The 23,302-nt window shown below is 59.2% G+C and overlaps 2 protein-coding genes across 7 annotated transcripts in view; both read right to left on the bottom strand.

The window, feature by feature from the left end:
- Positions 1–2,697: 2,697 nt before the first annotated feature.
- GAA (alpha glucosidase) lies at positions 2,698–18,128 on the bottom strand. 4 transcript variants are annotated; one of them, XM_019735662.2, is made up of 20 exons: positions 17,974–18,128; positions 14,924–15,490; positions 13,764–13,909; positions 12,547–12,712; positions 12,371–12,467; positions 11,788–11,907; positions 11,583–11,701; positions 11,376–11,507; positions 10,347–10,457; positions 9,708–9,821; positions 9,527–9,611; positions 8,995–9,112; positions 8,521–8,654; positions 6,882–7,033; positions 6,600–6,748; positions 5,425–5,566; positions 4,759–4,908; positions 4,202–4,366; positions 3,749–3,901; positions 2,698–3,325 (listed from the first exon to the last, which is right to left on the bottom strand). In XM_019735662.2, the coding sequence occupies exons 2-20, from the start codon at positions 15,449–15,451 to the stop codon at positions 3,266–3,268; spliced, it is 2,841 nt and encodes a 946-aa protein (XP_019591221.2). In that variant the 5' UTR covers positions 15,452–15,490; positions 17,974–18,128; the 3' UTR covers positions 2,698–3,265. The 4 variants fall into 4 exon arrangements, with proteins under 4 accessions (XP_019591221.2, XP_019591223.2, XP_074176815.1 ...); XM_019735664.2 differs by having other exon boundaries at positions 18,010–18,127; XM_074320714.1 differs by having other exon boundaries at positions 14,924–15,493; positions 17,974–18,125.
- A 716-nt stretch (positions 18,129–18,844) lies between these two features.
- The window catches only part of CCDC40 (coiled-coil domain 40 molecular ruler complex subunit), a 37,324-nt gene continuing 32,866 nt past the window's right edge, over positions 18,845–23,302 (bottom strand). For all 3 annotated transcript variants that reach the window (XM_074320711.1, XM_074320712.1, XM_019735625.2), the window contains 3 exons: positions 23,097–23,285; positions 20,812–20,970; positions 18,845–19,880 (listed from right to left, as the gene is read on the bottom strand). In XM_074320711.1, coding sequence (XP_074176812.1) covers positions 19,632–19,880; positions 20,812–20,970; positions 23,097–23,285 — 597 coding nt within the window. In that variant the 3' untranslated portion in view covers positions 18,845–19,631. The remainder of the gene's footprint in view (positions 19,881–20,811; positions 20,971–23,096; positions 23,286–23,302) is intronic.

Below are 23,302 nucleotides of genomic sequence, written 5' to 3'. Positions count from 1 at the left end.
AGCCTTACCGTGTGATTGTCAAAGGGGAGAGACAGTTCTGCTGGCTGACTCCGTGGGTGCAGACTTTCTGGAAAGCAGCCTGGTTCTTGGGCGTATGTATCCTGCCATCAGACCTTTCACAGAATTGGGATTAGACACTTTCAGCTCATTCTGTTATACTTTAAAAAACATTTTTCCTTGATTATATAAAACTGCATGTTCGTTACTAGGAAATTTGGTAAAACAGAAAACTAAGAGTGAAAATCACCCGTGTTGTAGGGACTAGCTCTGCCACACGCCCTGGGGACCCTGCCTGTCTTCTTGTGGGTCACCAGGCAAAGTCTCGAGCTGCAGCTGCCCAGCTCGTGGACCCTGTGATCCTGGTGGGCACGAGCACTCGGGCTGTGAAGACTGCTGCAAACAAGAATAACGTACAAAGAAGTAATGTACGTATGAGAGAAGCAGCACAAAGCCTGAGAAAGGCGGTGGGCGTCTGCAGTCGAGGTTCTTACACTGCGTGTGAGCTGGTGTACTATTGCCTGAAAGTAGATTATGATAATTCAAGGTGTATGACATAAAACTTTTATTTTAGATACAAACCCTAAAGAAACCAATAAAAGAGTGAGATGGAGAGCCAGCACAGGAGACAAAATGGAACCCTAAACAATACTTTTGTCAAAAAGAAGGTGGTAAAGGGGAAGAAATGATGAAAAGTACAAATAAATAGCAAAGTGGTAGATTCAAAATAACCACACCAATAATCACATGAAATGTAAATTCGTAAACTAGAAAAAGAGCAAGCTAAACCCAGAGCAAGCAGAAGGGAAGAGCAGAGTCAAAGTAAATAATAGAAAAACAATAGTCAGCAAAACCCAAAGTTGGTTCTTTGAAAAGATCACATATTGTATGATTCCATTTCTACAAAATGTCCCAAACTTGTAAATCTGTAGGGACAAAGCAGATGAGTGGCTGCCAGGGGGCTGGGGATGTGGGGCTGGGGGGCCGGAGCGTGACGGCTGATGGACGGTCTCAGGGTGAAATGTTCCGGAATGAGTGGTGCTGGCTGCCCAGATCTGTGAATTGTGTGGTGTGTGGACTGGCTCAAAAATCAGGTGCGGATCTAACGTCCTCTAAAATCCAAAGGGCATGAACAAGGAGGAAAAGTAAACTAAGAATCGAATCAAAACACAGTTGTTAAACTAGATGATAAAACAGGACGCAACTGCTCTGCTGTAAAGGCACAAATAAAAGTGGAAAAAAATACTACGGCAGCACACTGGTTAGCACAGACCCGCAGCGGCTGTGCGGACGTGAGATGAGACGAAGTAGATTTCACAGCAGAGAGTGTTAGCAGGGCAGAGGGTGGAGTCATCAAACGGTGTAACAATGCTAAACATCCATGCACCTGTCAAAGCTTCAAAACACAGGAAATCCAGGAAGGAACCTGATAGAGCTGCCAGGAGAAACAGGTAAACCTGCAGTTATAAACAACCTTCTCAAGGTCAGGGCTCAATGTCATCACTTGCACTCGACATCATGGCCACTGGCCCGTGCGATAAGGCAAGGAGAAAGACTAGGGGGGAAGGGAAGAAGTCTTATTCACAGTTGATAGACTTGGAAAATCCTGAGGCGTTGTCGTGCGGGGCGGCATGCAGGGACTCTACTCCCGCTCCCCCCATAAGAACGCAGGATGTGGCCAGGCCCAAAAGGAACACCCACGGAGCCATAGGTAGGGAAGTCATACCACTGTGGTCTCACTGGGGGCTGGGTTCACAGGACATGTGACCTGTCCGCTTTTCTGCCAACCGACCGACGACTCTCCTCCTCTCCTCGACTCTGCTCCTCTACTCTCCTCCCCTCTCCTCCCCTCTCCTCGTAGCTGCAGCAGTTATATTAGTGGCCAATGGCTCAATGGTTACAGCTGACGGCCAACCAGCCACAGCTGATGGCCATCTACCACCCAAGCCAGCACCCCTCCATATGAGGCTGAGAGCCTGGAAACTGCTCTTTGGGGCTCTGTCCCCACAGGCATCTACCACCAAGCTACTGGAACTAACAGCAGTTTAGGAAAGGCGACGGGTGGTCTTTGTGTAAGGTCAGCATTCAGAAATCACTTGAAGCCACGTATGCAAACAAGAGCTTTGAAAAGGGAAATTTAAAGCCACCACCATTTACAATGGCATCAAATCTGAAATGCTTGAAGCTACATGTGATAAAATTGCAAGCTCTGCATTGCAAACATTGCTGTGATGAAGTAGAGCTGCAAATAAATGAGAGAGACTGTCTTAATGGACTTAGTGTCATGCAGGGCGGTCTGCGGGGTCTCTGCTCCTGCTCCCCACATAAGAACGCAGGACATGGTGAGGCCAAAAAGGAACACCCACGGAGCCATAGGTAGGGGAGACATACCACTGTAGTCTCACTGGAGGCTGGAACCACACAACCTGCAACCTGCTGTCCACTTTCTGCCTGCCAACCGACCGACTCCCCAACCAGCGCAGCCGTGGCAGTTACATCAGTGCCCAATTGGCTAACCGGCCACAGCCGACGGCCGACCAGCCGCAGCTGATGGCCATCCACTACCCGAGCCAGCACTCCCCCACGTGAGGCCGAGAGCCTGGAAACTGCACTCCTGGCACTGTCCCCACAGGTTGCCTCTATGTCACAGCCCTTGGGCACACCCTCCGTACCCCAAATCCCAGAAGGACCAGCAGAAGCTTGACTGCAAAAGTTCCTTTTATTAAAAAGAATTGCACTTAGGGTTCAAGGTTTCCCCAGTCCTGAGAATTCTCCCGAGGTCCCCGGGTCCACTCTCGTCGGACTGGTGGACACCCCCACCTGTTGGGGGCAGATGCCCAGAAAGCAGCCTGCAGCGGCCACCCAGTTCCCTCCTGTCACCGGTCAGAGCAACCAGAGTTGCTGGGGGCAGGTACCACGTCCCGTCCCACACACCACCTTCTCCGCTGTCACGCAGGCAGCTGGTGGCAGCTGATATTCTCACGTTCCGGTGACGAACTATGGAGACAGAGGCTTCCAGGATAACATTCTAAACAGGGTACCCTCGGGGCACTGAGCTGACTTGGGATCTGGGCAGAAAAGCCATCAAAGGGGGCGGCTGGCCCAGAGCCCCAGCACAGGAGGTAGATGCAAGCAAATCAGTGTTGGAGGCAAGTCAGTGCCATGCGACAGGTAGGCGCTCTGACCCCCGGCCCACACGGCTGACGGTGCGCGGAGCCGCTGGACACACAAGCTCCTCCAGTAAACGCCCAACACCCCTGGCCCCTGGTTACGACCAACTGATGAGAAACTGCTCTCCCATCGCCAGCGAGACAGGGATGGCCAGGGTCTGCAAACAAGAACAAAGAAAAATGAGCCTCCAATGGCCAGTAGCAGGGAGACCCGAGCGCTCGGCAGACAGGAGTCTGGACACAGGTGGGCAGTGGACACCGGGCCTGCCTGGCCCGGGAGGCTCTCGCTGTTCCCTCCCAGCTGATTCGGGCCACGAGCACCCTCGGCACTGGAAACAAGCTGCCGAAATGCAGACACAGGCAGAGGAGAGGTATAGGCTCGAGAGGCCCGATCCGCCCCACTCCCCCCAAGGGAAAAGTTCCTCTCTGCCCCTTGTGTGGCCTAAGTGTCCTCTGGCTTCCAATGGCCACTTCCATGACGCCAGCTTGGCAGGCCTGGGGTCACCAGGAACCCTGGCACGTCCCGCCCCCTCAGCCCTCCTGGGGACAAGCCCTCTGGCCCCGCCTGTGGCCCCTCTTGCCTGGGTGTGGGGGCTGTAGGTGAAGTTGGAGACAGGAATGCCGTTGGACACGACCTGCTGGGGGGCCGTGACCACCCCCAGGACCGTCACCTTCCTCAGCTGCAGGCCAGCCCCCTCACTGGTCACATGCAGCAGCTCGTTCACGATGGTGTTCTGGCCAGAGCAGAGAGAGAGAACCGGGAAGGTCGGCAGACAGCCCGGGCAGGAAGCCCGCCCAGACAGGCCTCCGGACAGCAGAGGGCAAAGGGCAGGTCGGCACCATGCCCCGACACAAACCCCTGGGACGCCGGCAGAGTGCCGGGGACTCGGGCCCTTCTCCCCGGTGGGGCAGAGACCACCTTCACTTGGGCTGACCCTCCCGGGGACAGGCGGCCATTCCAGGTCCCCAGGCCCAGCTCCCCTCACCAGATCAGGGCAGTCCCGCCTCTAGCCTGGGCAGGTGGCACGACTCACATTCCTGGCCAGGAAGACGACCTGCATGTAGGCCCCGCGCTCCAGCACCCCCAGGCTCTCCCCGTCGTCCCAGAAGAGCTCCCCGCGAGCCTCCCCGCTCCCTGTCAGGGCCACGGCCAGGGCCATGGGCTGCTTGCGGGACTCTGTGGTTGTGAGGCCAGGGCCCTGGAAAGAGGTGGTACACGTCACCGCTGCAAGCCTGGCAGAGGCCTTCAGACCCAGGGCGGGAAGTACAGTAGGCGAGAACAGCCCCACACTGCAAGAAACCAGGGTCTGCAGGACACCCGTGGTGACAGCCCTGTCCAAGGCGGACACCCTGGAGGATGTTTGCAGACTGGTTGCCTCTTTCCCAAAATGGGCTGACGAAGCAGGCTGCCCCCTGCGTGGCCCGGCCATGAGTCAGTGCCGGCTGCATCCTGCGCGTCCTCCCTGGACGCTCCCATCCTCCACCCTCAGACACTGTCATGTCCGCATGGGGCCCTGGGGACAGACAGAGGCTTATGGGGCCCTGGCAGCCCCAGAGCTGGGTGAATGCGCTCAGGTGTCAGCCCAGGTACCTGCAGAGGGATGATGTGCCCAGCCCGGAGGTGGAGGTTGATGGTGTCCAGAGGGGCTGGCAGCGTCACCCACTGCCCATCACTGTGGATGGCAGACTTAAAGGGTGCTGAAGGTGGAGGCGGGAGGCTGCCAAAGGCCTCTGCTGGTACCTGGAGGGGGATGGCACGTCACGAAGAGCCCTAGGCAACACCAAAGCCCTGTGCTACCATCGGGAGCCAAGGGAGGGCTGCATCAGGAGGCTCAGGAGGCTCAGCAGAGACAGGCTGGGTGTGACCTCAGGGGCAGAGCCCAGGCCACTTCGTGGGAGCAGAGTGTGAGACGTGCCAAGCCCGGGTCCAGGGAGGGGGCAGGTCAGAGGACACTGAGAGGGACAGGACTTTGGGAGTGGGAGAAGTAAAAGCCCAGCTCAGCCTATGCAGTGAGACCCATGGGACCCTGGTGAGTTACCTGCTCGGGCCTCAGTTTTCTCATCTGTAAAATGGGTTACTGCAAGGACTGCACTAGACGTTGCACATGGAGTGCCCAGAAGAGGCCCGTGTGCCGCTGGGACTCGATGGACATGTGCTCCTTCCACACCACTGGTCCACGCCAACAGTACATGAGGGAGGGACCCCTTTCTTGCCGCATTTTAGGGTCCTGCAGCATTCTAGGGTCCCAAGACTCACCGTCTGCAGGTTGTACCACGTGCCGGTGGGGAAGTAGCCAGTCACTTCAACCTTCCCGGCCTCGAGCACTGGCGTGATGAGAAGGGCCTCCCCCCACAGGAGCTGGCGGTCCACGGTCCAGGTGTGGGGGTCCTCAGGGAACCTTCACACAGGCGGGATGGGGGACCTGAGGTCAGTGTGCTCACAAGGCCAGCAGGGAGGCTCGGCGGGCATGGTGCCATCCACGGCTCGTGCTCTTGCCTACTTAGCTATGTGGTCCTTTGTGCTGGTCTTACCGATCGCTGAGTTTTTCTACCAGGGAGACGGATTCTTTGTCTTTTTATTGGTAATGTCTCTAACTTACTTTTACAATCTATGTTCAGAGTGGTTTTAATAGTTTTCTATGTTCGAGAAGTATTAACTTTTCCCTAAATTAAACCCTTCCTTCCCTCTGTTCTTGGCTGTGATGCTTAGAAAGCCTGTCCTGCCCGAGCATCAGGAAGCCTTCACTTCCGTTTCCCTGTAGCATTTTCTACACTTTAATTTTTGACATTTAACTATTTAATCCACGTGGAATTTAGGTTTGTATGTCATGAGGAGAAAATAAACTGGTTTTTCAAATAGCTACCTGATTGCCTAACTACGCGAGGCTCCTTTCGGCCACTGAGCTGAGATGCCATTCTACCATACGGTGCCTTCTTATGTGTGCCTGAGTCCCGTTTCGAGGCATCTGCTGGATTTTTTTGAGGTCCTTTCTCTTAACCAGCCCCAAACGGACTCAGTCGTGGTAGCTTTACAAGCTGCTTTATCATCTCATGGGCCTGTACTCAGGGTCCTTCCTTCCGGGTTTTTCTAGGACTTCCAATGGCCCCAGCCCTGAGCTGGAATCTAAGGGGTGGGAACTGGGGTCGGAGCACCCCAGTAGGGAGGGCCCAGGTTTTGGCCTTGTCTCACTCAACTGCAACCTGCTCCCTCGTTCAGTTCCAGGGAACACACTGTGCAGCAGGATGGGTCTGCCTGGGGTCACTAGGCCTGCGGCCACCCCCCACCCACCCTGGTCCCCATGGGCTATCGTCCCCCCGGACTCGGGACACTCACTCCAGGAAAAGAGGCCAGGCCACGGTCTCACCTCTGGGGTCACACACACCCCCACCCCGCGCCCATGGGCCATTTCCCTACCCACCCAGGGAACTCACTCCAGGAAGAGGGGCCGGGCCACGGTCTCGCCCCTGGTGTGGGCCCGGTGGAACAGCGTGTAGAGGTGGGGCAGCAGCGCATAACGCAAGGCGAGGGCCGTCCTCATGGCTTGCTGAGCCGAATCACTGAACCTGTAGGGCTCCTGAGGCTGCAGGGGGGGGCAGGGGTGAGAGGAAGCACCTGGGCCCCAGGAGACCCCACCATCTCGGCCGGCCAGCTCCTGGCGTGTTGGCTCCGTCAGGGGGTGGTCCCAGGCAGACCCTCCCGGCCGCCCTGCCTACCAGGCTGTGCAGGTCGTTGTGGTTCCGCATGAAGGGATAGAAGGCCCCCAGCTGGGTCCAGCGCACGCACAGCTCCTCCGAGGTGTTGCCCAGGAAGCCGCAGATGTCGGCCCCCACAAGGGGCACCCCCAGCAGGTTGAAGAGCAGGACTTCTGCAGGGTAGGGTCAGACGGGGCCTCAGGCTGCCAGGGCCCAGCCAGCTCACGGACCAGGAGCCAATGGATGTGACTGCTGAGCTGGCTGGAGGCGGCTCTGCATTGACCCCAGGTCAGCACTGCGCTGGCCTGTGCCTCTCCCACCCGTGGTCAGCAGGGCAGCCCGCACCTGCCGTGAGGGGTACGCACAGCAAACTAGCCCGTTAAGGCTGAGCTGTGTCCCACAAGAGATAATGTCGGAGTCCTAACTCCCATCCACTGGATGTAATCTTATTTGCAGATGCAATCAAATTAACATGAGGTGATTAGGGTGGACCTAATCCAGTATGATTGGTGACCTTCTAAGAAGACAAAGACACAGGGAGAAGGCCAAGAGATGACAGAGATCAGAGCGACGCAGCCCAAAGCCAATGAGGACCCAGCACTGCCGAAGTCACTAGAAGCTGGAAGAGGCAGGAAGGAGTCTACCCAGGGTCGCAGAGAGCGTGCGGCCCCACCGCCTGACCAGCCTCCAGAGCTGCAAGGAAGTTTCTGCTATCTGAGCCCCCCAGTGTGTGGTACTGCATCAGAGCAGGGAGTTCGCCGAGTCCCCTGAGCTGCTGGAGTCAGGTTCCAGGCCATCTCAGCCTGGGCCCCACCACGACTCAGAGGACGTGAGGGGACACTGCAGCCTGGGGCCGTGAGGATTCCTGTCTGGTTGCAACAGGTCCTGGGAGCTGCACGGCCTCTGCCTGGTAACAGTCAGCTCGCAGCAGAACTAACACCCCAGAACCTGGACCTGGCTCTGCAGGAGGCTTCAGAGACTGGCCTGCAGATGCGGGCCCCACCTGCCACACCTGCTCCAGGGAGCAAATCAGAGCCCAAGGCACCTGTAGGCAAAGACAGCCAGAAGCTTCTGGAAGGAGGGAGGGACTTCTCGGCAGGACTTCGCCAGGACTCTCCCGTAGCTCAAGGGTCTGGAGATGCCCCCACACAGAAGCAAGCCTGTGACTGTCAAGGAGCTCCCAGGCTTGCCATCTGTGTAGTGGGGGCTCTTCTCAGGGGCAGCCTGGTGACCCCTGGTGACCCGGCACTCCCTCATCCTGAGCCATCCAGGGGCCTAGCATGTGTCAGTGGTATCAGAAAGTCAACTTTCTTTTTGCAGGAGGGAGCGGGCACTGAGACCAGTGGGACGGGTGGCACCCTGTGGACTAAGCTCAAATGCAGTTTCCTGCAGCTCAGGATGTGGCGACCAGAAGGGACATCGTGAAAGGAGGGACTCTGACAGCTGGTCCTGGCAAAGCAGGGATGGGGACACCCAGAAGTGGGGTGCCACAGGTGAGCTGACCTGCACAGGTGTGCAGGAGACAGTAGGCCAGCCCCATGTCCCATCTGAGTCAGCGCACCCCCACGACACCCCCCCCCCATAGCAGCAGCGTCTCCCTGAACCATGTGGAGCCCAGCACCCAGCTCGGGCAAACCTCCCCTCCACACAGGGCTCTCACCTGGCACGGAGGAGGACAGCTGCTCCCAGCTGCTCCACACGTCCCCTGTCCAGTGGCCGGCATACCGGCCGTGGCCAGCGAAGGTTGAGCGGGAAATCACAAAGGGGCGCGTCCCCCGAACCTTCACCAGGGCCCTGGGTGGAGCAGGGGGACAGAGAGCTGTGCAGAGTGGGGTCACGGCCACCAGAGTGCCTGGCCGTGTAGCAGGAGGCAGAGCTGGGAGGAAGGAGGGAGGCCAGGCCACTGCCAACCTCTGCTGGGCAGGCAGCTGTGCCTGGGCCCCTGATGACCCTCGGGTACACCATGTCACGGGGGACAAGCCTGTCAGCCCAGACCCCCCTTCTTCTGAGGTGCTGGGCATGGCCTGGGGGGACAGTGCTTGGGCCACCAGCTACCCCCTGGGGGCCTGGGCTCCCTCCCCTTGCTGCCCTGGGCCCATCCCCGCCCCTCATAGCCCCCCGCATGCGGCCTCACCTGTGGGAGGCCAAGGCTTCCGTCAGGCCGTACAGGTTGTGCAGGTTGTAGTGTGTGGAGAGGAACTGGTGGCTGGAGGCACAGATGGTGGCTGCCCGCAGGGTCCCGCCAACCACCCCTGGAAGAGAGGGGACTGATTTTGTGGAGCCCCTTCCCGGCAGACTGGTGCCCCCCTATGTCCCGGGAGCACCCTCAGAACTTGGGGTGCGTCCCTGTATAGTCTCCACTTCTCCAAGGGCAGGAACAGGCAGGCGCTGAAGGCTGCCCTTTGCAGACCCCAGACACATGCCCTTGACCCATTCCCAGTCTCCCTGTCCATTTGCCAAAGCCCAAAACACCCTCCCTCGAGGGTCTGGCCTCAGCTGCACGCCTCCCCCACCTGAACCTTACTCCTGGGTTCCTCTCCCCTTTCCCGGGCTGGCTATGCCCATCGGCTCCTCAGAAATGACTTGGGAGCTTCAAGTCCCCCAACTGAGACAGCACAACCTGAGCCATTACTGGTGCCGGTGGGGCAGCAGGTGGGAGAGCTCACCTGGCACATAAGGCGGGTTCTCAAGGTCGCTGTCGGGGCAGCCGTCCATGGAGCCCTTCACAAAGTTGGATGGCTCGTTCATGTCCTGCAAGAGAGGCCCGGAGGTGGGCAGCCTACACAGTGTAGACGGTGGGACCAGTCCCCCAGGCCGAGGGGTTCCCAGGACCGGGGCCATACTCACAATCCACATGCCATCGAAGGGCACCTGGGCATGGAACTCGGCTACCATGTCCTGCCACCAGTCAAGGGCCTCGGGGTTGGTGAAGTCGGGGAAGGCAGTGGGTCCCGGCCACACCTGGAAGAAGGCCAGAGGGGAGACCAGGCCCCCTGCTCCTCACCCATCTCCCTGGGCGGTTGGGACTGTGCAGGTGAGGGCCACTGGTGAGAGGGACCCTGGTGAAAACTCATCTAAGACCCACTTTCTGACAGGCCCCAAATCTGTACTTCTGGGAGCCTCCCCCAGCCACCCCTTGGCTGGGCCCCCTTCCTCTTGGTTCTGGGCACATCCTGGAACACAGAGGTCAGGACTCTACTGGGAGCCCCATGGGTAGGCCTGGGAACCGTCAGGAAGCCTCAGGGGCCTGGAGGACAGGGAGGGCCCCAAGGCTTTGCTAAGGGTCTGCAGAGCTCGTGCCTGGGCTGGACCAGGACCCCATGAAGCCAAGGGTCCCTGACGGAAGGACTGAAGGAGGACCACCCCCAGCTGTGACGCCACCCCACTCTGTCCCACTGGACAATACCCTCTTCCATAACAGCTTCCTGACCCCACTGGCCAGGACCCCCGCTTCCTCACCCCTCCTCCATCCGACCCCCACTCTACCTTCCCAATCAGTGGCTGCCCGGTCTCATTGGTGATGAAAACCCCCCTCCGCAGACCCTCATCGTAGGGTCGGTAGCTCCCAGCGGGGCCAGAGCTGCTGATAGCGGGATCCTGGGGGTGAGAAAAACCAGTCAGACAGGGAACTGCCCAGAGCCTTGCACCAGTCACTGGGAAAACGCTCGCAATAGAATGTTAACGGGGACAGAGGCAGGGTGAAGCTGTACACGTGTACTGCACACCCATACATGCACATGCACACATATGTGCAGAGACAGAGCCAGTGGCACCAGCTGGCCAAAGGGGACCACACCTGGAAGCAAGTTTCACCTCTGCTTTAAGAGTTCTAGTTTCACAATCGTTCTGCAGTGAACATTTCTTTTAGAATAAAGAAACGGTCTGAGTATGCCTCGCTGCTGAGTGGCCAAGGACGCTAGCTGCCCTCAGGGGGCCCGCAGTGATGAAAATGACCAGCAGCAGAGCACTTCCGAGTCTCTCAGCAAATGGATTTCCTCTACTGAGGGGGATCCGTGGTGGCGACCACTCCCACCTCCTCCAGCGGCAGGGCTGAGCACTGGGCACGGCTGGACCAGCCCCTGAATCCCATCCCTCTGGCTGCAGGGACTGGCCCGCGGGTGTGTCTTCATGCTGGGCCACTCAGAGTCCTGCCCACCTCCCCATGAGGCAGAGCTGACCTGGGGGAGGCAGGGCCAGGAGACACACAGCTACCCAGGCCCTTCCGGTACTGGGTGACAGCGGAGCACCCCCACCCCTCTGGCTTTAAGCAGGTCAAGTACCTACAACCCAAAGGACCCTGATCAGCAGGCAGATGTCCCCAGGGACCCTCATGCTGGACAGCAGGGGCCAAGTCTGTCAATCTGATATCCCCTCCCTATGGAAGATGCTCAGGAAACGTCCTCAGGGACCACGACAGGCACGAGGAAGATGTCGCCTAGAGCTGGAGCCACGGGCCCTGGGCCCCTCTGCTTCCCAAAGGGCCAGTGCACACTTCACAGTGGCAGGGGCGCGTACCACGATCATCACGTAGCGCCGGCCGCCCTGGTGGAGCTCCTGCACCATGGCCGGGAAGTCTGCAAAGCCGTCCGTGTTGAAAGTAAAGTCCCTCCTGGCGTCCATGTAGTCCAGGTCGTTCCACTGGACGTCCTGCAGCCACAGCACATGGTGGGCACTGTCCTTGGCCAGCCCCCCACAGGCCCCAGGACCCTCCCCAGCACTCACCAGGGGGAAGAGGGCCCGGGTCATGTTCTCCACCACCTGGCGGGTGATGGCGGTGGACGAGTAGCCCCAGCGACACAGGTGGAAGCCCAGGCCCCAGTACGGCGGCATGAAAGGGTAGCCTGCGAGCCAACGGGCCTCCATGAGGGGGCGAGAGGGAGGGGCGGGGCGCGGGCGGGGCGTGGGCGGGGCGCGGGAGCAGGCCTACCCACAATGTCCAGGTACTGCCGCACCACACTCTTGGGCTCCGGGCCCAGCAAGACATACACGTCCAGGATCCCGCCCGTTGACCGCCAGCTGAGGGCTGGGCTCGGCTGCAGGACCACATCTGTGGAGAGCAGCCCTGGGGCTCAGGGACAAATACCCGCCTGTCCCCAGGCCCTTGGCCCCTCACGGATGGACGGGCCAAACCACCTGTGGAGAGGGGTCCTCCTCCAGGGAGCCTGGGAGCAGGCTGCTTGGGGGGCAGGGGGACCCTGAGGACTTGCTGAAGAGCCTGGTGCAGGACGGGAAGATGCTGAGTGGCTGGACCCCAGGGTTCCCCTTTCTGGCCTCTTCCCACCCCCAGAGAGAACTTAGGGTCACCGAAGGGCAGAGCTGGAGAGGCCATGGCACCTGGGACTCATTTCTTAGAAGAGCAAACGAGGCCAGACCCCTGTCCGTGGCCCCTCTCCCATACCCCCAGCCTGTCGGGCAGGTGCCGGCGCCCCACGCTCCCTCTATGACAGAGGGGGATGTGGCCGCACTCGGGAAGCCCGGCCTGGGCGCTGAGGCGGCCCCCGTTCGCTTACCCATGGCGTTGCTGTTCAGGAGGAAGACCCCGTGAGCCAACCCGCCGTCCTCCAGCACCAGGTAGAAAGGGTGGGACCCGTACAGGTTCACGTCGGACTGGGACACGGGAGACATGGCCTCAGCTGCCTCGCCCACGCAGCTCCTCCAGCCCTGCCCGCCCCGGCCAACCCCGTACCGTGGGGGCCACGTCCCGGTTCCAGAGCGTGACCTTGGTCCAGTTGGTGCTGAGCATTAGCGGGCCGAGGTGCTCGGCAAGGCCGGCGACGTACGGGCTCGGCAGGGAGGTGGACAGCTGCAGGAACTGCTCGGCGAAGAGCAGCGGGGCCACCGTGGTGTTCAGCCTGCCGGGGAAGAGACCGGGCGGCCTCGTACCCTCGATGGCCAGACGAGCCCAAGATGGACCCTCCCGAGAGACCCCCCCTTCTGGGCCCTGGGTCCTTCCTCCTGAGGAGGGGACTGTGACGGACACTCAGTCACAGCTGCGGCATTGGAGTCTAAACTCACATCCCAGGATGCTTCAGTGCATCCAACGGGGGTGGGGGACGGAGGGGGGGCACGCTTCCCTTGGAGGCAATGGCATGACCAACCGATGCCCCTTCTGGCTACAAATGTTTGCCAAGCACCTGCCGTGGGTCAGAAATGCTCCAGGAGCTGGAGGCTCAGGAGGGAATGGAAAGGCTCCTGCCAAGGCAGCAACGATCCAACAAGACCCCATGGGGGTCTTGAGCCTGAGGGACTCGACTCAGAGTGGCCAACAGCAGGGATGCTGGGGCCCCAGCTCTGTCACCTGCCAGCAAGCACCTCGCCTCTCTGTGCCTCAGTTTCCTCATCTGTAAAGTGGGGATAATAACAGCACCGACTTCTGCGTTGTCACAAGGCTTAGACGAGTTAATAACTACAGTGCCTGATATGCACTAACTGCTATGTGGTATTTGGTAAATAAGTAAAATACAAATGAAGCCGTAAGGGGATGTTGCCTGGAGCGGGTATGCCATTTGACACTGGACCAGGGGTTCTCGGCCTGGGCACAGTTCACATTGGGGCGGGATCACTGCGCTATGGGGCTGCCCTATGCATCATGGGGGTTGAACAGCATCCCTGGGCGCCACCCGCTTGATGCCAGCAGCACTTCCACCCAGGATGACAACCAAAATGTCTCCAGCCATGGCCGAATGTCCCTTGGGGGAAAATGGCCCCCAGCTGGGACTCCCTAGGCTGGATGTCTGGGAGGGCCTCTGAGAACTCTGGGTCGAGGGAACATCGAGCAACAGGGTCCCGGGGGTGGCGGTGGGGGGCCCAGCACGGCGAGGAGGCCTGAGGGCGAGGGTGGACGGGCTCAGGGACAATGCTGTCCAACTCCCTGACCATCCCACCCGAGGTCAGGGCACTCACACCACCCGTCCGTCCAGTTTCCGGCGCACGACCACACCAAAGGGCTCCTCAGAGAACTCCACGCTGTAGAGTGTGGACGGCGCCCGGCTGTGGACACGCGGGGTCTCCAAGGGCACCTCGTAGCGCCTGTTGGCGGGATCTCTGATCTAGAAGACGAGAGTGGTGGTGTCATGAGGCCATTCGTGGCCTGGCAGCCACCCCTGCATATTTTCCACTCCTTTCAGAGGAGCCAGGGGTCCGTGCATGTCCCATCGTGGCCGTGCACCAAGCATGAGCCTTGGCACTAAGGCCAACCTCCCTGACCCTCGGTTTCGTCACCTAGAGTCAGGAGATCACCTGCTGTGGGTTGCCAGGCAAATACAGAACACCCAGGTAATCGGAATTTCAGATAAACAACAACTTTTTTTTTTATCTAAGGATGTCTCAGATATTGCATGGGATATGCTGGCACTAAAAACAAACTCATTCCTTGGTTATCTGGTTCAAAAATATGAGTCACCCTGTATTTTTATTTGATAAATCTGGCAAAGCTATTCAACCTGGCAGACCTGTCACAGGGTGAATGAGAAAACAATTAGCGCAGCAGCTCTCATCTGGTACGTAGTAACCACTCAGTAAGTGATAACGTTCTACGTTACTGTTGACAACAGCACTGGAATGGTGGGCCAGGCTCTCTCACTTTTGCGTCTGCACATTTGTTCAGTGGACAAGGTTTTACTGGGCATCTGCTCTGTGTCAGACACTGTCCCAGGGACTGGGACACTGCAGGGGACAATCAGACGAAAGGCCCTGCCTTGGGGATGACAGTCAGTGGCTGGGATGCCACCGCCCAGTGCCTGGGACGCCACCGCCCAGTGCCTGGGACATTCCCTCCCCCCCCCGCCCCATCCACCTTTCCACTTGCTGACCACAGCAGGACCTCAGGTCTTGGCTGAGATTTCACTTCCTGAGGGAGGCCTAACCTCCCTCCACTGGGCTGTGAGACCTGCCCTCCAGAGCAAGTTCTAGAATCTTTGAGTCACTGTCTTAGTGGCCACTGCTGAGTGTAGGCACCGTCTGCTCACACCTGGATTCCCAGTGAGGGCAAAATACACATTCATGCCATAAACACCCACTCTGCCCCGTCTCTACATGTGCCCGGCCCCATCCGGCCTGCTCACCGTGAAGTGGAGTCGGCTCTCGGTCTCCATCAGCACGTCCAGCCGTAAGGTCAGGACGTCCTTGGGGAAGAAGGTCGGGGTGTCTCGGCACAGGGTGGCCGTGTAGCCCGTCTCTGTGGTAGTCAGGTTCTCCAGCTTGTAACTCGGGTAGCTGGGTGGGAAGAAGCACCAGGGCTGCGCCATCTGAGGGCCCCGAGGTCGCCATCTTGCAGGCACATAGCAGCAGCCCCGGGCCTCACACTGCTCGCGGGTGATGGCTTTGTCTGGGGCGCAGTCAAAGCGGCTGTTGGGGGGCACTTCACACTGTGTGGGCGCTGCTCCCAGGCTGGGCTGGGGCCCTGGGCCACTGGCTCTCTGCTGGTGAGCTTGGTTCATCTCCTTGGGAACTTGGGAGAAGTCATGCAGCTCTCGGGGGACCACCATGAAATTGTGGAGCAGGACATGCCCCACGAGGGCAGCGGTGGCCAAAGAGAGGAGGGCACAGGCCCCCAGCAGGGGGCGGGGGCAGGGTGGCCACTTCATGTCCATGGTCTCAGTGCCTGCGGGTCGTGGGACGGTCCTGGAGGCCTGCTGAGAGGAGAACTGGGGTCAACAGGGAAGGCAGGAGTGGCGGGGTGTCAGAGGCTCTTAAAGCAGCTTCCAGACATGAACTCTGGGGGCTCAGGGCAGGCAAGGGTGGATGGGCTCCCAGCACTGTTCAGACAAACATGGGGGAAGGAGGAAAAGGGAAAGAAAAGTCCCCAAGAGGCGGCTGCAGAATGCAGTGAAGTCTCATAAAGTTACAAATGAAATGTACTTAGAATTTCTGTAAACATGATTAATGACACAAAAAGACCCACATGACAGACTGACAAGTGGAACAAGGAAGTTACAACAGCAGATGGACTGAGCCGATTCTGTTTAAAGACTGAGGCCAAGGTTACATTGTAACCAATGGGGAGAAAGTGCCTTTAGGGGGACGTGCCACCTTCCCTCTGTCCCTCTCCTGAGGACCAGGGCATGGAAACAGCCTGGGGAGAAGTTTGGTCACTGCAGCCGAGGGATGGCAAAGCCACAGGAGAAAGGCCTGGCCCCCAGCAGCTGGCAGAGCAGAGCCCCTCCGGGCCCTGCAGCTAGGTGCGGGGAAACCGCTCCTCTGGGGGAGTCTCGGTGGTCCTGGGTCTGTCTGTCAAGCAGCTGCATGGGGAGCCTCACATCAGTTACTGTGGTGATAAGACTGTTATTACCTGCATGTTGTTTATCGGTATGTTCTAAGTATTTTATAAGGAACGTTGTTGGCCCAGGTCCTCTGAGGAGCAGCAGACTCCAACACGGGACAGGGTGCCAGGATACTATTAGGGGACTCATTTCCATCAGAGAGAAAATTGGGGGGCTGCAGGGAAGGCTGGGAGAGCCATCACACCCCACACAAGTCCAACCCCAAGGGAGGGTGGGGAAGGTGGCTGGGTCCAAGCATCCCAGACTGCCATGCAGGTTAAGGAAGGTTCAGCTAGGACCAGGGTTGGAGGCGGTTCTTGAGCCAAAGCTGGCCATGAGAGGGGCCCAGCGCTCCCAGAAGTGGCTTGCCCTAGTGTTATGGGCCAGAAGCAGCCTGGTGTCAGGACAGCTGTGGATTTCAGAGCACAGCACCTGAGCTGGGTGTCTAACAATTCAATTCAGTTCTGACATGAACTCCTGGAGTCAGCACAAACCCCACAGGTTAAGGGCTCAGCCCAACAAGACGGCCCCACTCAGACGCCAGGCATGAACTCCAGGTTGCCACCACACTTCTGACTAGCTGGCTATAAATGTGAGGGTTCACCCCCTCCCCACACACACACACACACCTCCCCACTTTCAATTATTGGCGAAGACAACTCCCAGAACTCATGAAAATGCCTTACTTAGTGCCATGGGTTTATTATAAAGGCTACAACTCAGAAACCACCCAATGGCAAGGTACGGGGGAAGGGGTGCGGGTCTTCCAAACCCTCTCCCAGCATCAAAATGTGTTCATCAGCTTGGAGGCTCTCCAGACCCCAAGGAGTTTAGGGTTTCCTTAAGCAGGAACCACTGATTAGATCATTGGCCACTGGTGATCAATCACCAGCCCCTCTCCGCTGGCCAGAAGTTGGGGGTGAAAGTTCCCACCCTTGAGTCCTGCTCCTGTCTTTCTGGAGACCAGTTCCCATCCTGAAGCCATCTAGAGACCCCAGCCACCCGTCATCATTAGCATATAGAAGACACTTATCACTCCCAAAATTCTAAGGGTTTTGGAGCTGTGCCAGAACTGGGGACAAAGACTATTTATGCTTTTATACCAGTGCCCCAGCCCCACCTGACCCTTCCAGCCACATCTGACACCTTGTGGCCTCATGACTCAGAAACCAGGGAACTGCGAGTGTAGGGCAGGGTCCTCATTCAGGAGCCCCTGGGCATTGCCCACCCCTCCCCAGCGCGTTCAGAAGCTGCAGAGGTGCCGGGGGCACAGGCGGGGCTCGCACCACACCCCCTCTCACGATTTCCACTTTTCAGACCGGGAAGAGCTGTACCCACAGGGCTCGACAATTTACAGAAAATGGGGGAAAGCTGAAGGTCAGGAGGTCAAGTGGCCCTGCTGACCAGGAGAGCCTGTCACGGCTTTCAGGCAAGTGGCTCGGAACTGCTGCTCCCCAGACCAGGGTGGCGGTGTAGACGAGCGGGGTTCAAAGCCCCCCTTCCACCCCTGGGCGGGGGAGTGAGAGTTCTTCACTCCCGTGCCTCAGTTTCCTCCATGAGGAAGAGGCCGGGCAAGCTTCCTCGCCCGGCGCTGGGTGAGTGAACGAGGACTGTGCAGTCTGGGGAGCCCGGGAGTTCCTGCTGACCCGCCGCGCGCGGACCCTGGCGCGACGTGCGCAGCTTCTGCAACTGGGAATCACCGGCGACCAGCCAGTCAATCGGCCCGCCCCCTTTTGGGCATCACGATCGCCCCGACCCGCCGGGCTCTCGTCGGAGGCGCTGCAGCGGGCCCCCCAGGCCCTCGCTGGGACGGCCCGCAACCCCCGGCGGCCCGGGGCCCGCGGCCCGCTCACCTCCGCGCACGCGCGCCCGGTCCCGGACGGACTCACGTCCGCGCACGCGCGCTCAGCTACGGCCCCGCACGCCTCTACGCACGCGCCTGGCCCGCAGCGGCGAGCGGGGTCAGGCGCTGGAGGGCGCGTCAAGCGGGTGGGCGGCGGCGGCCGCGGGTCACGTGACAGGCAGCCCGCGCCGGCGCCCTAGGGGAGGGTGCGCTCGACCCGCCCGCCGTGCGCCCCCTGTTGGAGCGGCGGGCGAGGCCGCGTGGAGCATCCTCGCTCTCGTCCATTCGGGACCCTGGGATGTGGGGAGGGGTCCGAGGAGCGAGCACCTTTCCTGGAACATTCGCTCCGGGGAATGGAGCTCCGATGCCGCGACTTTGCCTTCTGGGGTCGGGGAGGGGGCGACACGCACCGGTGAGCAGCCCCCCGCGGCTGTCGGGCTTCCTGGGAGCTCGCCAGGCCGCCCCAGGGGTACACCCCGCCTGTCACCCCAGCCTGCAAGGCGGGCACAGGTGTTCAGCAACGAAATGGTAAAAATAGCAAACGTTTGGAAGCAACTTTAGTTAAGTAAACTTATTAACTTATTCCTTAAAGGAAAACATTGTCATAACCCATAAAATTGACTATTGTGAAAATGTTAGATGACATTTGCAAAGAATTTTTCATACCACGGGAAAATGCTTGTGTTTAGATGAGCAAGCTTTCCGACGTGAAACACAAAAGCTGGACACAGCGTGACGTTGTCACATGGAATGCAGGCCTGGAAAACCCTGGGAGGACGGACAGTGGCGCCTCTGGGTGGGGAACTGCGAGGGTTTCCTCTGCTTTATAGTTTTTGTATTTCTGAAATGTTTTAGAATAAACGCCTTTCTCCCATATTCAGAAAAAAAAGTTTTATTTTTCTGCTGAAAAGTTGAAAGTGAAATTATTTTGTTGAACATTGTCCCTTTACACTGCAGAGAAGCCACACGGTAACAAGAATCGGGGGGTGGGGGGTGGGGGAAGGATGCTCTGGTGACAGTGAAGGTAGGACAAGTGGGCAGACACGGGACGTGTCTCAGTATTTACCCACGGGCACAGTCTTACTTCAGTTGTTAGGTCTCCGTAAGCACAGCCCGTGGGTTGTTCCCCTGCACTTGGTCCTGTGAGCTGGGACTCTGGATTTAGTGGCTGGGAGTGGGGGCAGGAGAAGGGACCCGAGTTTCCCTGGGGTGGGATCAGGGAAAGCTGCGGATGAGAAGGCGGGTTGTGGGTTTTCAGATGCACTGAGGTGCCGAAGCCTGAGGGCCATCATACTCCTGGGTCCCTTCTTTACTCACCCACAAGACTGAGTTGGTACCAGACACGGTCAAAAGGAAGCCCAGCTGACTCCCGAGCATTCTCACATGCAGAAACCGGAGCACCAACCCAGCTACCATGAGAGCATGGATTTGGCAAGTGCAAGACTTGCTGAGATGCAACTGGAAACACTGGGATTTGACTTGGTTTAAACAGCTGTGTGGCTAAAACAAATTCCTACAGTGCTGACCTATCTATTTCTTCTAAACAGTGCCATTCTCTAAGGGTGGACATGGCTTTCAGTGACACAAGATCCTAAGTCCCTGGTAATACACAGAATCCCAGTCTCTTCCACGAGGGCCAGCCTGGTAAGCCGCGGTCCAGGCCGCTCTCTAGGAGGGCCCTGGCGACTCCAGCTTGTTGGCGATCGTCTGTCTGACCTTGAGCAGGGCCTCCTGGAACTGGGGGTACTCATCCTTCACGTGGTCCAGGATGGTGCTGATGGCGGCCAGCCGGTCATCCAGGCGCCTGCGCTCCACCAACAGCGACTGCTTGGAGCGGAACAGAAACACGTACCTGCCGTCCTTCACCGCCTGCAGGTGCTTGAGGCGCGTCTGCAGGGCCACCAGCTCGGCAAGTTTCTTGGGTGAGATAAGAGACCCTGTGTCAGGCTGTACAGATTCAAAAGAGGACACCTACGGGGCCCCCACACAAACTCAGACGATGAATGACAAAGAGGAGAAGGGCGCAGGGAAGGACCACCTGAAATACTGAGTCTCCGCAGCCAGGGGACGAGGCGAGCGTGGGGCTTTATCCTCCGTCCACCCTCTAAGAGGCAGCTGACCCCGGCCATGTGTCAGGCCTGCTGCCAGACACTTCCCTTCATCATCTCCCCATCTCAGCCGATCCTCAGGCCCACAGCCTGCAGTCCCGCCTGACCCCTGTCTCCTGCTCACACCACATCCAGTCTACCAGGAAACTCCTGGGACAGTGACGACACTATGTGCAGCTGCTCACTCGCCCCAAGGCTTCAGGCCTGTCATGCCGCACCGTCCTCCTTAAAGACGGTCATGGCCTCAAACAGGCCTCCCATGTCCCCCCTTCACCTTGCATTCCTCACTCAACCTCAGAGCCAGAGTGGTCCTGCTAACACGTCACCCTCAGCCCCAAAGCCTCCCACTGTCTCCCGCCTCCCTGAGAGAAAAAGCCCAAAGTCAGGGTCACGGCCCCCAAAGGCAGTGCCTAGCCCTGAGGGCTGTCTCTGCCCCATACTGCACCTGCAGGCCTCTGGTGGCCCCAGGCAGTCTCAAGCTCCAGCTTTACCCGCTGTGTCCTCTGCTGGGTGGCTCGCTCCCTGGCTCCCTTCAAGTCTGACTCAGGTCGTTTTCCCCGTGTGGCCTTTTCTGCCCACCCCACCACCCCACCCGCTTCTCTGCTTATTTTTCTCCAGGGCACTTGTCACCATCTGACACACGATGTCTTTTCTTTTGAATATCTGTCCCTTCACCCCAGGAATGTGAGCTCCAGGAGGGCAGGGGTCCCAGTAGCCCTCGTGGCCCCAGCCTTGTCTACCTGTCGCTTGAGGGCCACCAGCTGCTCCAGGTCGGCCTCGAGCGTCTCGGTGTGGGACTGCATGGCTGACAGCTGTGCCTGCTTCTCCAGGAGGGACTCGCTCATGCGTTTTTGAGTCTCTTCCAGTTCCAAGATGGTGTCACTGCAGTCCTCGCTGGCCTAGGGGATGGACAGGGTCATCCTGGGACCGTCTCCTGCCTATCCAGCGGACAGAGAGGACTCAGGCCGGAAGGCCCCACCTGTGCACACGATCCGAGGGGATTCCCAGAGGGGCGAAGCCAGTCCCTGTCCCTGGGAACTGTGACCCAGGGTGGGGGGCGTGAGTCCCAGCAGGGCACCAGGGCCCAGTTAAGCCCTCCGCAGACTGCTCTGTGAGGCAGGCGAGGCTGGGACAAAGGAGGGGCTGAGCGGCCTGGGGCCTCCTGCAGTGGCTGCCTGCACAGGCACATGGACCGGGGCAGCTTGGTAACTGTGCCAAGGGCGGGGAAGACACCTGGGGCAGGCTTGGGGGGCCGGGCCGCATGGGGTACAGATGTGGCCTGGGGAGCGTGAGCTAGAGGGGGTGGGAGTGGGGTGGACGGCAGTGGGGGGGCCTCTGCAGAGTCACAGCGGAACCAGAGCTTCCGGTGGCATCTGCAGCCCAGAGCGGGAGGGACGAGGCTGGGCTCCATCACCGTGCGGTTGGGGGACCAGACAATCTCAGAGGAAGCAGACAGAGAAGGGAAGAAAAGTCTGGTAGCTTTGGCAGTTGGTGGCTGCGGTGGACGAATGAAGAGACAAAAGTGACCCTCAGTGTGTGGCTGGAGACGCGGGACAGTGTGTGTTGGGGCTGGCAGGGGTGATAGGAAAGGCCAGTTTGTGCACAAAGGTGGAGGCCACACTGGGTGCGGTGCATGGCAGTGTGTGTGGAAGGAGGGCTTGGGTACAGCCATGCTGTTGCTGGGAGGACGGAGGTGCAGGAGGGTGTGGGGGCAGGCGAGGCAGGGAGGGGTCCTGGTGAGACCCTGTGGTGAGGGGCTGAGAGGGGCTCGGGGAGCCAGGAGGGGTGGAGAGGAATGAGCACCAGGAGTGGCCAGTATGGCAGAGATCAGCTGACAGGGACCCAGAAGAGGCTGTCCTGCCACCTCCGGTAACTTCCAAAGTAGCAGCGGGATCCAGGCTGTCACTTGCGGCTGACCTTTCCTTACACAGGATTTACCCTGCTGGGGCTAGTCCAGTACCCTCCATCTAATCCCCTGGAGGCCTCCACGAGGCGAGGACCCATTGCACAGGTCAGTAAGCCGAGGCACAGAGAGGCCAGACTACATGCCTCAGTCATAAGTAGGAGAGCTGGCTGGAACCCCACGCGGGGCCCCGAGGCCAGCTTCTGTTTCACGTAACCCTTGGCCTAGCTGGACGGTGGGGGGGGGGGCACAGGTATTGCTAATATTTCTGTCTGGCAGACGAGAGAGTGCAGGCTCGGAAAGGTTCCACACACACCCAAGGCCACATAGTTGGTCCACGGGGGCCAAGGGAAGTCTGAGCCCGGAGCCTGGCTTGGCGACTGCTCAGGGAGTGGGCACCGGGATGCCACGGGCTGGTCCCCTCCCAGGAAGGGCACACACCACATGCTTGGTGGATGTGACCTGGCAGAGGGGACATGGGCTCACATGGGTGTCCTCCACGTTCCCATCAGCCCGTTCCCTCCACCACTTGGCATCAGTGACACGGAGGCTCACACCCTTCACCAACTCTCCATGCCTCCCTGGTGGCATTGCCCATGAGCAGAAAGGGGCTGACAGACGGCCGCCTCTAGCTCAAAGCTGCACCCTCCAGTCTGTTAAACCCAAGAAAGGCCCCATCGTAGCAGAACGTGGGGCTCCCGGGGAAGCACCCATTGACCTTGAGGGCACTCGGGGTCGTGGGCTCAGGCTCAGAGGATGCAGTGGCTTTTGTCCCCAGTGCAGGAGAATGCTGGTTCTAAAGCCGGGCTCTTTGCATCCCCTCCTCAGCCCCTCACTGTCACTTCTGTCTCATAAACAGCCTGACACAGCAGCTCTGACGACAGCTCCGGGAACAATGTGCAGAAGAGGAGGTGGTGATGTGAATGGGACGGGGAGGGGGCCCATTGAGCAGCTGGAAGGACAGAGTGAAATCACAGCCCAGGTGGGGGCGGGGACATCAGGACAGCCCTGGCCAGTGACGCCTGCCAGCGAGCTGACCACGTGCAAGGGGCACAGGTGGATGTCGGCCTGTAGACAGGCCATCCTCGGCATGTACCCTTCTTTGTCACATGGCTCCCCTACCTTGTGAAGGTCCCTGATCTTTCGCCGAAGCTCTGTCTGCTTGTGGTGGAAGTCCGTCCGGGTGAGCGACTTCTTGTCCATCTTGCTCTGGCCCTCGGCCCGGGTCGAGATGGCCTCCCTGCGGGCGACGGCCATCTCCATGTCCCGGATCATCTTCTCCTGCTGCTTCAGCAGCTGCCCGTGCTTGACCTGCGTGCACAGGGCAG

Source organism: Rhinolophus sinicus, linkage group LG15 (assembly GCF_036562045.2).
Source record: "Rhinolophus sinicus isolate RSC01 linkage group LG15, ASM3656204v1, whole genome shotgun sequence".
Classification (NCBI taxonomy): Eukaryota; Metazoa; Chordata; class Mammalia; order Chiroptera; family Rhinolophidae; genus Rhinolophus; species Rhinolophus sinicus.
The sequence above is the reverse complement of the archived record's forward strand: the minus strand, read 5'-3'. Positions and strand labels throughout refer to the sequence as shown.